The 13,934-nt window shown below is 33.7% G+C and overlaps 1 protein-coding gene across 1 annotated transcript in view; it reads right to left on the bottom strand.

Annotated features, from left to right (window-relative positions):
* The window catches only part of CCDC88A (coiled-coil domain containing 88A), a 93,866-nt gene that overhangs the window by 41,749 nt on the left and 38,183 nt on the right, over positions 1-13,934 (bottom strand). Inside the window, exons 10-16 of the mRNA XM_058164806.1 lie at positions 13,501-13,659; positions 11,334-11,480; positions 8,689-8,833; positions 7,650-7,834; positions 5,732-5,869; positions 3,390-4,460; positions 1,463-1,590 (exon numbers count right to left, since the gene is read on the bottom strand). Of these exons, the coding sequence (XP_058020789.1) occupies positions 1,463-1,590; positions 3,390-4,460; positions 5,732-5,869; positions 7,650-7,834; positions 8,689-8,833; positions 11,334-11,480; positions 13,501-13,659 (1,973 nt within the window). The remainder of the gene's footprint in view (positions 1-1,462; positions 1,591-3,389; positions 4,461-5,731; positions 5,870-7,649; positions 7,835-8,688; positions 8,834-11,333; positions 11,481-13,500; positions 13,660-13,934) is intronic.

Genomic DNA, 13,934 nt, shown 5'->3' with positions numbered 1-13,934 from the left:
ATTCTCATTATCAGTAATTCACTTGGAATAATTCATAACCTTTATGTCAACTTAATGAATTTGAAAATGCTAACCTGACAGTTTTGGAACATTTATCTGAGTGAAAAAAAACTACTGTTCCCAGATGTCAAGAGTGTGCATGTGTTCAAAGCTAGACCTGAATCTAGTAGGGCCAAGAATTTTTTAGTTCCAGTCCCAATATTATAGAAATATGAATACCTATTTTCATATTTCATATTCCACAGTGGTGCTGCTTTTAATCTGTTCTGGTTTTAATATTGTTGGCCTTTTTTGTACTATATTTTGCATTACAATTTGATTACTGTATTTTGTTTGTTTTAAAGGCAACAATTGCTTTATGATGTCTAAGATTTTATTTGTTTGATTGTTTTGCATCTGACAGTTGTAAACTGTGAATCATGGCTTTGGAGAGAGCATTGCTGTATATAAGTAGTAGAATACATATATTTGTTGGTATATACACCAGAAATAAAAAAATTGATAAATTGTAAAAAATGCAACCATGGTACAAATGTCTTATCTACCAAAAATTTATTTAAATGTTAGTAAATTGTCTTCTATTCCCCTAAACAATACACTGTATTACACTTGGAGAAAAAACGTCTAAAATTTCGTATTAGAATGGATCCTATTTAACCTGACAATATAAAACATTCAGTCTTAAATAAATTTCCTCATTCCACTTTATTTGTCTTCTGATCCGATCACTAAATTTGCTTTCCCCACAGTTCTCTCTGACCTAATTCTACAGTTGTTAAGAGCTATGGATGGAACAAATAACAGAATATATATTTTAAAATAGGAAAACCACTGGTATTTTCCTTAAGGCTGCATATTGAAAAGTTGTTGCAAGATATAAAATATAAAGCTGTTTAACTTAGAGATAAAATATACTAAATCTCCCATGATCATTATGTTAATGACTGCTAATAACCGACTGCAGGACCAATTATTACTCTCAATTGACAGAAGAGCTAGTCAGAAGCTGAAATTCTGCCTTTCTTAACAACCTTTTTCCTATTTTCACAGGTATATCCTTCAAGTAAAGGATATACATACAAATGTTTGTACGCCACTGATATTACATTTGCAGATATAGCAAGCTAAGGATAATCAAAATTAGTTTCAGAGGTTGTGCTTCTTCTGCCTGAAAGATATTATCTGAAAAACAATTTTCTTATTACTAAGCTCCAGAATCTACATTTCTAAAACCACCACCATTTAAAAAAATATGATTTTTCGTTACCCTTGCACAAACACCACAGAGCAACTTCATTTCTTTATTAATGTGCAGCATTTCTTATGATAAAAATCTGACAAAGTGACTGAAAGAAGTGCCTATTTTCTCAGCAAAGATATGTGAGCAATAGATCCTTAAAAAAACAAATATCATGGAGAGTTTCCATCAATCTAATCCAGAATGTCTTTTACATACTCATACCTGTCATCAGTACTCTGCTCGTCATGTAAGAGACGTTCCTTGTTTAAACCTATCTTTTCAAGTTCATGTGTAAGTTTTTCTAAGTCATTATTCATCTGCTGTGTCTTCAGTTTTTCATTCACCAAATCCTTAAAACAAAAGAATGGACTGACTATTTGTTACAAGATATAACAAAAGAGACACAGATTTTCAGTAAGTGATTCCTAGAAAGGTTCCTATACAACTCACACTTGTTTTAAACAGTACAAAATCTGTCAAATTTGTTTAGTATAAACAAGATGGGTACAGAAAAGAATCTTTCAAACCATCTTTAACTCTCTTTCTCTCCTATAGCAGTACTACATTGAGATCTAGTAGATCAGGAGTCCTCAAGCCCTGGGTTGTGGCCTATTTGGAATTGGGCTGCACAAGTGGCTGGTCAGAGTGCGTGCATGAAGCTCAAATTGTGTGAGCAGCCTGTCAGCAAGCATTTGTGCGCATGCACACCAGCCCATTGCTTGTGCAAGTTGAGTTCCCCTATCCCCCCCTCCCAGCTGGGCTGCCAAGCCTCAAAGGTTGGGGACTGCTAATCTAAATTATTCCTATGCTAAATCGTTGTTTTCTAGTTTTCCTTGCATTGTATTCCTATATATTCCTTTAAAATAAAAGCCTACTTCATGTTTTCAAAATTTATTTATTTATTTATTATTTGTACTTTTATACCGCCCTATCTCCCTAGGGACTCAGGGAATAATCCAAACTTCTTTATACATGGAGAATTCCAAGTGAATTCAGCTTATTTTAGATAGAACTAACTTTAAAAAATAACTTATTTCAAATGGAGTCAAGGATATTGCAGTACTATCCTCTTCACTTTGGAAGGACAGCTACTGAAGCTGAAGCTCAAATATTTTGGCCACCTAAGGAGAAGCAAGGACTTATTAGAAAAGACCCTGATCTTGGGAAAGATTGTAGGCAAAAGAAGAAGGGGATCGCAGAGGATGAGATGATTAGTTAGTGTCATTGAAGCAATGAATATGAATTTGGGCAAACATTGGGAGACAATGGGGGGTGGGAGTGGCATGTTATGGTCCATAGGGTGGTAAAGAATATGGCTCAACTTAGCAACTGAACAACAAGAAAAATCCTGTTCACTATGGACAAAAAAATCACCAGTATGGTTTTCTAATACCACTGTGTATGTTGTGTAATACCACTTCAATATGTTGTTTAAAAAAACTGACACCATTATTTCTTTTTATTAAGCACAGCAGGATGATGTTTGATTGATTGATCTCACAATTAAGTAGCTTTTGTGTAATGTCGATCAGAATAGATTACAGTATAACTTTCACTGTTTCTACTGTTGTTTTGTAGCAAAATAGCTGTGACTTCAGGATAAAGCAAAGTTGCATACTCTCTTTGTCAATTAACTAAGTGCACAACGTTAGGAAGCAATAAGAAACCTGAAAAAGCAAGGAGGAAGCTATTACTTAATTTTGAAGGGAGACAACTTATCTATGTCATAAAAGAGTCTTGGAGAAAGTGATTGCTATATGAAAGAAATATAGTTATGTATCAATTTATTTCATAAAAAAAATCCTTTCAAGGAATGCCCAATAGCAATAAGTAGCTATGGTGTGGAAAGAATCAAAGTACAAGTACTCAGAGAATTGACACATCTAACTAAAGAAAAAATAAATAAAATTATTCTGATTTACATATTATATGGAAGCCCATAAAATAGTACAAACTTAGTGTCTTAGAACATTTAAACAATATTTCTGAATCTGAGTTTATAAAGAGCTTTTAACATTAAGTCTAAATAAATTAAAATACAAATAATTTCTGATTAGTAAATTATTGTGGAAATAACAGTGATATATAACTAACACATTACAGCTATGTTCCTCTTTATGAGAGCATATCATGCAATAATGAATGTTACCTCACGTAATGTAACAAGTGTTTTTTTATCAATGGTAGCTCTTTTTACAAGCTCTTTATTTTCCTTTTCCACTTCTTTTAGACGAATAGATGCTTCTTTACATAAACCAATTTCTTTAAAGAGTGACTTGTTCTCTTTTTCCAGGTGACCTATTTTCACATTATTTTCTTCTAGTGTGCTATCCATAACATCTGCTTGTTGCCTGAGTCTTTTATTCTCTTTCTCTAGCTGTTTCTTATCTTTTTCTAGCTGGGTTGTCTCTTGCTCCAAAAGTTTATTCTCTTTTTCTAATTTTTCTAAACGTTTACTGGAGATTTTGAGTTCCTCAAGATTTTTTTGCAGGGTTTGATTTTCTGACTCCAGTTCTTGTAATTCACTTTCTAGATGTTGAATCTTTTTGTTATTGTTTTCTAGGGTTTTCTGCAACCTTTGATTTTCTGTATCCAAGCCTTGATAACTCACTTCTAAACGTTCTGTCTTTTTAAAGGATGTTTTCATAAGATCCAGGCTCTTCTGTAGCTGGCCTTTCTCACTTTCCAGTTCTTTATTTTCTAGTTCTAACTGAGCCATCTTGATGTTGGTACTCTTCAAAGATTCAACAGATCTTCTGAGTTCTAAGTTTTCTTCATCAAGTTGCACATTCTCTTTCTCTAAGGACTCTAACTGAAAGCTGAGATTTTTCAGACTATCTAAAGTCTTTTTCAGCTTTCTGTTTTCAACATCTAGACTGGAATTCTCTTGTTCTAAAGAATCAATTTTTTCACATGTAATTTTTAAATTAGTAATTCTTTTCTGTAATAGTTCATTTTCTTTTTCAAGATGATGAACCTCTTTCTCCAGCTCATCTACTCTTTCTCCCCTTTCTTTATAATGTTCTAACTCTTTTTTCATTTGCTTCTTTTCAAATTCTATTTTACTCAGTTTGCTGCTTGTCTCCTTGATAGATTCATGGAGAATTTTATTTTCCTTCTCAATATCTTTTACTCTTGCTTCAGCACTGATTTGTGAACGCTGTCGAAGTGAAGTTACAGTCTGATTCAAGTGTTCAATTTCCTGTTCCAGGATTTTAATCTAATTCATTGAAATGAAAAAAAAGTTTAAATCAGCTATGGGTATTTTGTATTTAGATAATATAAGAGTTCTAAGAGTTAAGATTTGAAAGGATGCATTTTACAATCTAAATTATAAAACTAAGTTTTGACCTGCAGTGAGGCAGATATATTATTTTATCACCCTATACCTATTTCAATTCAAACATCTCATTTTCAAATCTGTAGAGGGCAGGCATAACCAGTGGAGTTTTTCCTTAAGCATTTTATCAGTTTAACCAACAGGAAGATTTCCCTTTCGTAAAGAATGAATGTCAGAGAGCTAAAACATTGGAAGAGGACCTTTTTGATCAAAGATTTTGGCTTACTCTTTAACTTTTTACACTTTAGCAAAAAAGAAAAAAAGAAAATATCTGGATAAAAACATTAGGCAAATACAGTTAATTATATCATCAACTCAAATTATTTCTTAAATTAGTCAAGAAAAAAGGCTTAAACTATTCTGTTTGAAGAAAAACCCAACAGTCACACACTTTAGGGATAATGAGCAAATTTTCTCATTAATTGCCTCCCACTTTAGAACAAATTGAATCATTTGTTTCTTCAAAGAATATATATGTATTCTAGTTAATCTGATATCAAAGATTGCTGGCTCACTGAAAGACTAATCATTAATGCATTATGGTTTCTGTCTCTTGCCTTCTTATGTATTGTATGGAAAAGGCTAGTTCTCAGGAAACTGACAATTTGAGATTTAAACACAAAGACATATAAATAATAAAAAGAAATTAAAAATATTCATATAAAAACTACAGTAGGAAAACTAGATCAATATTCATTTATTTTATATAATATTCTAAATTATATGATTAATATTGCTGATAGAAATCTAAGACCAATGAAATATCTGCTGATTTCTTGAAACTATAGCATGCAGGATTGCAATGCAACAGTTAGTGATATTTATAATCCGAAATGATCTCAAATTATTTTAAGGATTTATTTAATTTTTTTAAAACATGAAAGAAATCTCAAAGAAGAATTCTAATCATTCATGACTTTTCAGAATGAGTTTGCCACAATCTTAGAAGATTTTGCAATATTGTGAGGTTTGGGGGACAATATTTGTTTTTGTTCTTGAATTCTCAAAATATAGAATGTACAAAAATCACTCTTCTACTTATGACAGTTTCTGTTAAATTAAGAACATTTTATTAAAGCACCAGAGAATATAATCCTTATTATTTAAATGCACAAACCTCAATAAAACAAATATCTGTGTATATTATGTACCTGTCTCTCTGAATTTTCTCTCAAAGTTTCAATTGTTTTTTCAAGCTGTGCTTTTTCTTTCATGAGATCTTTGCAAAGATTCTGACTACTCTGATGACTCTGTTTCTCTTCAGTAAATTCATTCTTCAGTCCTTCCAGCTGTAAGGAAATTTATCAATTTTAAATTTTGAAGTGAAATTTTGAAGTGAAAGTATATAGCTTTTTGAAGGAACAGATTAAATAATACTTTCCTATATCAAAAGTCTATCAGAAATGAAATTTTAATAAAAAGAAAAATTGCATCCAAGATTTTGTACCACAGGTTATTCCTTCATTAAGAAAAGTTCCTCAAAAAACAAAAACATAAAGGATTGCTTTACATAAAATATTTTGTATTTTTATTATCATATTAAAATTTGATAGAGGAAAAAAGCAAAGATGCTTGTATTTATGTTTTTCTGCTTAAAAATTATACTTCTTTCAATGAGATGTAGCAAAAAGATTAGATTAAATTAGATTAAAAAGAGAATTTTAAAGAGAGATTAGGATAACCTCCTAATCCAGGGGTACAATGCCCACAAGGATTAAAAACTGACTGGGGCTCTATTTATCCATATCTCACTTTTAATTTCTCTCTCATTCACTCTGGGATCTTCTTTGTATTCAGTTCTTATAAACCTCTATCACAACAAATATTTACAGATTCCGTTACTTACCTTCACATCCATTCATTCACCTGTCCACCCCATGTGTTCTCGTCCTTCTCTATTTTCTCTCCAAAGTTATGTATTAACGGAAAGTCCTAATGAATGCCATTTAGTTACAAAAGAATTGGTACTAAAATCCTTCCTTTGCAAAAATGAAATATTATTCCAGTAAGACATCCCGTAAAATTGACCAGATTTCTACTGACTAGAGTAGTGATGACTAACCTTTTTGCCATCATGTGCCGAAAGCGAGTGGAGTGCAGTGTGTGTGTGTGTGTGTGTGTGTGTGTGTGTGTGTGTGTATGTGTGAGGTAAGTGTGTGCCCATACCCATAATTCTACACATTAAGCCCTCCGGGCATGTGCACGCTCCCCATCTGGACTCCCCTTGCTTTTGGCACGCGACGGCCTGGTGGCCCATTAAGCCTGTTTTTTGCTCTCCCCAAGCTCCAGAGCCTCTCTAGGAGCCTGGGAAGGGTGAAAATGGTCTTCCTGACCCCCCTGGAAGCCCACCGGATCCCGGAAATGGTCCGTTTGCCAACTTTTGGTGGGACCAGAATGCCCGTTTTTTGCTCTTCCCAGATTCCAGAGCCTCTCTAGGAGCTTGGGGAGGTCAAAAACGGTCTACCCCCCCACCCGGAGGCCTGAAATGGCCCGTTTGCCAACTTCTGTTTCTGGCCTCCGGAGGGGTGGGGAAGACTGTTTTCGCCTTCCCCAAGCTCCTAGAGAGGCTCTGGAATCTGGGGAGAGCAAAAAACAGACCTTCTGGTCCCATGGCAAACGGGCCATTTCCAGCCTCCAGAGGGCCTTGAGGGGGGGGGGAGGCTGTTTTCATCCTCCTCATGCTCCTAGAAAGGCTCTGGAGCTTGGGAAGAACGAAAAGCAGGCCTCCCCCCCCCCCAAGCCCTCTGGAGGCAGGAAACAGCCTGTTTCCCTACTTCCGGTGGGCCCAGAAGGCCTGAAAATCAGCTGGCTGGCGCATGCATGCGTGCACTAGAGCTGAGCTCGCGTGCCTACCGATATGGCTCTGCATTCCACCTGTGGCACGTGTGCCATAGGTTCACCATCACGGGACTAGAGTATTGTTACAAACAATGGAATAAACAGAAATAGGCAGAGGCAGTTAAGTGTATGGTAGCAGCATTGTACTTTGGATATATTGACAAAAGCTAAATTTATAGAATATCACTTGTATATAACAACTTTCTAACAGAATCATAAAATAACTGATACCTTTTTATTCAGCCTTTGATTTTCTCTTTCCATTTTCATTAGTTTCGAGTTATTGCCTTCTACGGAACCCATTGCATGTTGTAATTCTTCTACTGTTTTTAATAAAGTTTGATTTTCCATTTCTAGTTTTAATAATCTACTCGATGTTAGTTCATTCACTTCATGACCAAGTGATTTCTGTGGCACTGTTGAGTTAAAATGGAAGATAAAAAGAATAAATTGCCCTTTGTTATCTAAACTATTACTCATATATAATTAGAAAAGAACAGAGCTTCAGCTACTGTTTTCTTTTTTCAAAAAGGAATAAATACTAAATCTAAACAATTACTTTAATAAATGTTTTTTCCAAGCTGAAATTGAACCTCAATAGTATGGACCAAGCATCACGACTTTTTATTAATCAAAATATAATTATGAAGAATATCCTGAATGACAAATATTTATATGAGACAATCTATTGATAATTTGAAGTCTGAAGCTGCAAGTTTACAAAATCAAGAATGCGCAGAATTTTGCTTAAATTTGTGGAGTAAAATATACAAATTACTCTTCAGACGTGACAACATGGAGGTCAATATATATACAGTGAAAATTAAAATTGATTGAGACATTTTTCTTTTTTGGAAAATGCACTACTTCTACTTAATAAACCCTCCATAAAATATTTTCAAAAATAACTTCACAACCTAAACAAGATCAATAATGTACAATTGGATACTTCATTTAAATTGCTATGAGATTGCCAGCATTCACTTTCTTGGATTCCATTGCATTCCATATTTGAAAAAATATTATTTAGAGACATTTGTTCACATGGGCAGATATAAAAATTAATAATAATAATAAATATAATAAAAATGCTAATAACAACCAAAACTAGAAGGCAGCAAGTATTCCTCTGAACTAATATGGATATTACCTTTTTCAAATAGTATTTGAGTCCCCTGAAGGAAAATTGACCAATATTTGAACCAGTCTTTAAAGAATCTGAATGTTAAATTGTTCATATACTATCTGGACAACAAATAAGTTTAGCTACCTTCGGAAATTTCTGATGATCTGTTTATCTGTTCAAGTTCCCAGCCCAAATGTAGTGATTCATCCATACTTTGCTTCTGAGCCATTTCTAGTGACATATTTTCCTCCATAAGTTCCTCAATTTTCTTCCGATCCATATCACGTTCCTTAAAAAATAGTTTCATATAAACTTTCTTTAAAACCTCCTCTCAAAAGGCAACCACATATGTTTCAGTAACCAAATTTTAGCCTAATGCTACTACCTAAATCTTCTACTTTATTAGTGAAACTACAATAAGTTATTGGCAACACAAAAACAACGAAAGTAAATCTAATGCTAGCTACCTTTAAAATATAAGGAATTATGACATTAGGAAAACACTCTAAACATTACAAAACTATTTAAATGGTTTAAATATTTAGTATTTATAAAACGTTAAATAATTCAATCAAAAAGGTCACTGCTGTATTTCCAGTTTGGTAGAGATGGAAAAAAAAATCATAATCTGAAGTTCTGGTCAGCTTCAGCCACTCAGAATATTACAGGTAGTCCTCAATTTACAACATTTGTTTAGTGACTGTTCAAAGTTTCAATGAAGTAAAAAAAGTAACTTTTGATTGTTTTTCACATTTATGACCATTGCAGCATGCAACTTGATCAAAATTCAGACACTTTTTTTAAAATTTGCATTTATATCCCACCCTTCTCCGAAGACTCAGGGCGGCTTACACTATGTCAGGCAATAGTCTTCATCCATTTGTATATTATATACAAAGTCAACTTATTGCCCCCAACAATCTGGGTCCTCATTTTACCTACCTTATAAAGGATGGAAGGCTGAGTCAACCTTGGACCTGGTGGGACTTGAACCTGCAATATTGCAGGCAGTTGCTGTTAATAACAGGCTGCATTAGCCTGTTGAGCCACCAGAGGCCCACAATTGGCATATATTTATGACAGTAGCGGTGTCCTGGGGTCATCTGATCAACTTTTGTGACCTTCTGACAAGCAAAGTTAATGGGGAAGCCAGATTCACTTAACAAATTTTAAGTTAGATTCACTCATTTAAAAACTGCTGTGATTCACTTAACACTGTGGCAAGAAAGGTCATAAAATGGGGCAAAATTAACAAACAACTGTCTTGCTCAGCAACAGAAATTTTGGACTCAATTGTGATTGTGAGTTGAGAACTACCTGTACAAGGAGTAAAAGAGTGGTTTTTAAACTTTCTATTTGCTATTTGAAAAGAAAAATTATTTTGAAAGAAGTCATAAGTTATTTTTTCCATCAATTCTTTTAGTCTTTAAGTCATTAAATGCCATTTTATTTTATTTATTTCTGCAGGCAGGCCTCAGGTTCTGACAGCAATTGGACCAAACATCCATCATTAATTGATGCAGTCATAAAGTGTGACATCTCATGACTGCATTACTTAGCAACTGCAATCCAGTAGTCCCAAATGCCATTGTAGCCCCTGGACCGTGTGGTGTTAGTTCTTCAGCAGGAGGAGGTAAAAGTCCCAAGTAATCAGGCCAGCGGATAAGAGCTGCAGTGGAGAGTGTGGCAGGGCAATGCAAGTGGGTAGGGCTCTACAGCAGGGGCAGGGGCAAAAGTGCTGTGGGATTGTGCTGGGTGCAGGGTGTCTGAAGCACAGGCAGACAAAAAAAATGGGGGGGAAAACTATGGCAAATGGCAGGAAGTATCAGAAATCACAATCATGTTGTCGACTCTGAGTGCCTGGAGCATGATTGCATGACTATGAGGGATGTGACAGATGGAACTCTGAAAACTAGTCACAAATCCCTTTCATTCAGTGGCACTGTAACTTTGGTTGCTGAATGAATGATTGCAACCTCAGAACTATCTATATCATATTTTCATCTAACAAAGGTTGCCATTTTTAAAAAAATGATTTTTCTCTGAAAGTTACAGCTGCAAAACTAACAATAAAAATATTAATATTTAATGTATATTTGCAGAACTGCAAAAAAATGAAGATATATGATGATCATTTTCCTCCTTTGGTGGTTATACTTTTAAACACAAATATTCTTTAATTTTAATTATATAAACGTTAAATAATCAAGCAGGTTATAAATAATCAAGCAGGTTACAATACGTCATTTATTTAAGATAAAAGCACACCAAAAAAGCTATGAGCAGGCAAAATAAGCAGATTCATAATATGTCCATTCGTTCAGTAAGTGAGTATGTGAATTTCTTCAGGTAATATCCACTCATTCAGTATATTTTTGAAGTTACAATGGCACTGAACAAAGCGGACCTACAACAAATCCTTATAATTGTGGCTGTTGCAGCATTCCTGCAGTCATTGATTGCCATTCAGGTGCTTGACAACTAAGTCACAATTACAAAATCACAGCATATTGCAGTCTTGTGATCACCATTTCACTTCTGGTTTCCAACAAGCAAAGTCAATGGGGAAGCCAGCAGGAAGTCACAGGACCACGGAAGATTGGCCTAACAATAATAACCCAAACTATGGGAACAACTGTTGTCATAAATTGGTGCGGTCAATGATGGCATGCTTTATGACCCCATTGCTTAGTGATGAAGTTCCTAGTCCCAATAACCATTGGCAACTGAAGACTAGCTGTAAGTTTGTTCTAAAAAATGACTTTTTCTATCTCATCCTGTATGCTCACCATCTCCATATCGTGGAGTTTAGCTTTTAATTGCAGATTCTCCTTTTCTAATTCATGCAATTTATCAGAACGGGCTCGGGTTCCCTCTAATTGATCTTCCAACATTGTTTTTGTTTCCAATAATACTTGATTATCTTCTTTTAGTTCCTACAGTAATAAATGAGAAATATGAAACTGATAATCAAATAAGAAACAAAGTAGTAAAAAAAATTAAAATAGCACACACCAAACAAAATGTAAAAACTACTTGTTATATTTTACATAAATTAACACAACTATTTAAGAAAAATACATGTGACAGAATAAAATACTAAGCACATAATTCTAAATCTAGAGGCAAAACTAATCCAATGCTTTTTTGATTTTAGAGAACCATATTTAAAAATTGAACTCCAAAATTCCAACAAGTAAAATAAATAAATAAGGAAATGTGGAAAGTAATTGATAATAACTATAGAACAAAGGTACTCCTCGCTTTAAATACATGGTATATTAACAGTATCCTCTGAAATCTGATTTATAGTTGACCCTGGGGAAATAATGGTGGACTAAAACTAATGCTGGGAAAGATTGAGGGCAAAAGAAGAAGGGGACGACAGAGAACGAGGTGGCTGGATGGAGTCACTGAAGTAGTAGGCATGAGTTTAAATGGACTCCAGAGGATGGTAGAGGACAGGAAGGCCTGGAGGAATGTTGTCCATGGGGTCAGACACGACTTCACAACTAACAACAACAACAAAAACCACTACACTTTTAGTAAAGTTGATGACTATGGCAGAAAGTGGAGCGAGTGAATGAATTGACTTCCTGAACTCCTCTCCAGATTAAGGGGAGAATTTGGGATTGCCCAGAATGTTCCTTATAGGTCTCCCTGTGGTAAGACTGTAAAACTATGGTCTCCAGCAGCTTTTAGAGCTCTGGAAGCCAGGACAGTCAACTTCATTCAAGTGGTGGTTTGGAGCCTTCAAAAGGATGCTAGATTCACCCACTTCCTGTCTTAATCACCTTTACTGGAAATGGCTTGAAATTGCTTCTGGGATATTAAGACCTTTCATAAGGACAAGTTTCAATACACGGGTGATTTTCCTTCATTCTGCAGTGAAAGATGTTTTATTAAGTTTAAAACTTAAAAAATAGCTTTTTTATTTGGAATAAGCACCAAAGGGGTGATTAGAATATCAATTTTAGAATGTTTTTAAAGAGACTGGCAATAAGATTTTAAAATATTTATGACTGCATCCTGTAGTATTTATGAAGGAATTCCTGAGAAAAAATAGAGAAACAAAAGAAATCAGGTTTTGAGACAGTATCTAAAAGATATAAACTTCAAGATCTTATTTATTACCTTATTTGACCAAGGTACAATGTATATTTTTTTTTCTGATTTTAATAAGTTTTTCTTAAATAGCATTGAATGATGATGATTTAAGATTTGTTTATAGATAAGACATGGGAAGAAAATAGTTTTTCTTGACTTTTTAAATAAAGTTATAAGCTACAGTATTAATATTGAGAGCAGATAAAAAAAGTGATAATAAATTAATTTGTGGAATATCATTTGAAGAAATTAAAAATTTTAATATGTTTCATCTGGCATAAAAACTCCTAATGGAGTTTTTCTTGATTAAATGATGAGGTTTTAAAAGATTTGTTTATAGACATAAACAAATAAGACATGGCAAGAAGAATTTTTTGCTTTGTATTTTTTGAGAAAATTACAAGGTAAAGAAAGAAAATATGAAATTGTTTCATTTTTTTAAAAGTTAAAATATATGCATTGTTATTTCTGATACTCCACTGTTAAAATGGACTTTTTCTGATTACAATTGAATGAAAGCTCTATGTGCTCATAGATAAAAAGAAGAGATATGGAATTAGACTTTTGACTGAAATATTAGAGATGTTCAGTTACTGAAAATGCTTGTACTTGTCTTAATGAAGGGAGAAGCTATTTTTTCCTATATTTTTTCTTCTTTTCTTCTTTTTTACATTTTTTCCTTTTTCCCTTTCTCCTTTCTTTACTAATAGGATGCATATTTTTTAGACCTGTAACATAAAACAAGATCAGCACAAACACAGAATTCTAATCAAGTAATACCTTGATTCATGTAAGAAACATAATCAGTAAAAAAAATGAACATACACATAACCAAAAATGTCTAATTACCTCTATTCTAGCCTTGTAGAATTCAATATCATGTAGTCTTTCTTTAAATCGGCTGAGTTCACTTTCAAGCTTGTCAACCCGGATTGCCTTCTCTCTGAGAACATCAAGTTCATCCCGATACACTCTGGCAGATCGGGCATCCGAAAGTAAACTCATATTCTAGCAAATGAGTCAAAATATATGTTAGTGTTTATGAAAAAAGTTCAGAAGGAAAGAATAATATTATCTATTAACATGAAATCACACAGACATTAGTGTGCATGGAAAAGGGAAACTAGTAAACATTAGCATTTATTCAGAATACAAAATCAATAAGTAGCACAATTTGTATAAGCATTTTTTTCTAACAACATTATTGCATTCATTTTTGTAACCATCTTTTCAAGATCATTAATATTGATATGTTGAGCACTGATTTTATTCTTATAGAATAA

The sequence above is a fragment of the Ahaetulla prasina genome, chromosome 1 (assembly GCF_028640845.1).
Source record: "Ahaetulla prasina isolate Xishuangbanna chromosome 1, ASM2864084v1, whole genome shotgun sequence".
Classification (NCBI taxonomy): Eukaryota; Metazoa; Chordata; class Lepidosauria; order Squamata; family Colubridae; genus Ahaetulla; species Ahaetulla prasina.
Note: the sequence above shows the minus strand (reverse complement) of the source record. Positions and strands in the feature narration are given on the sequence as shown.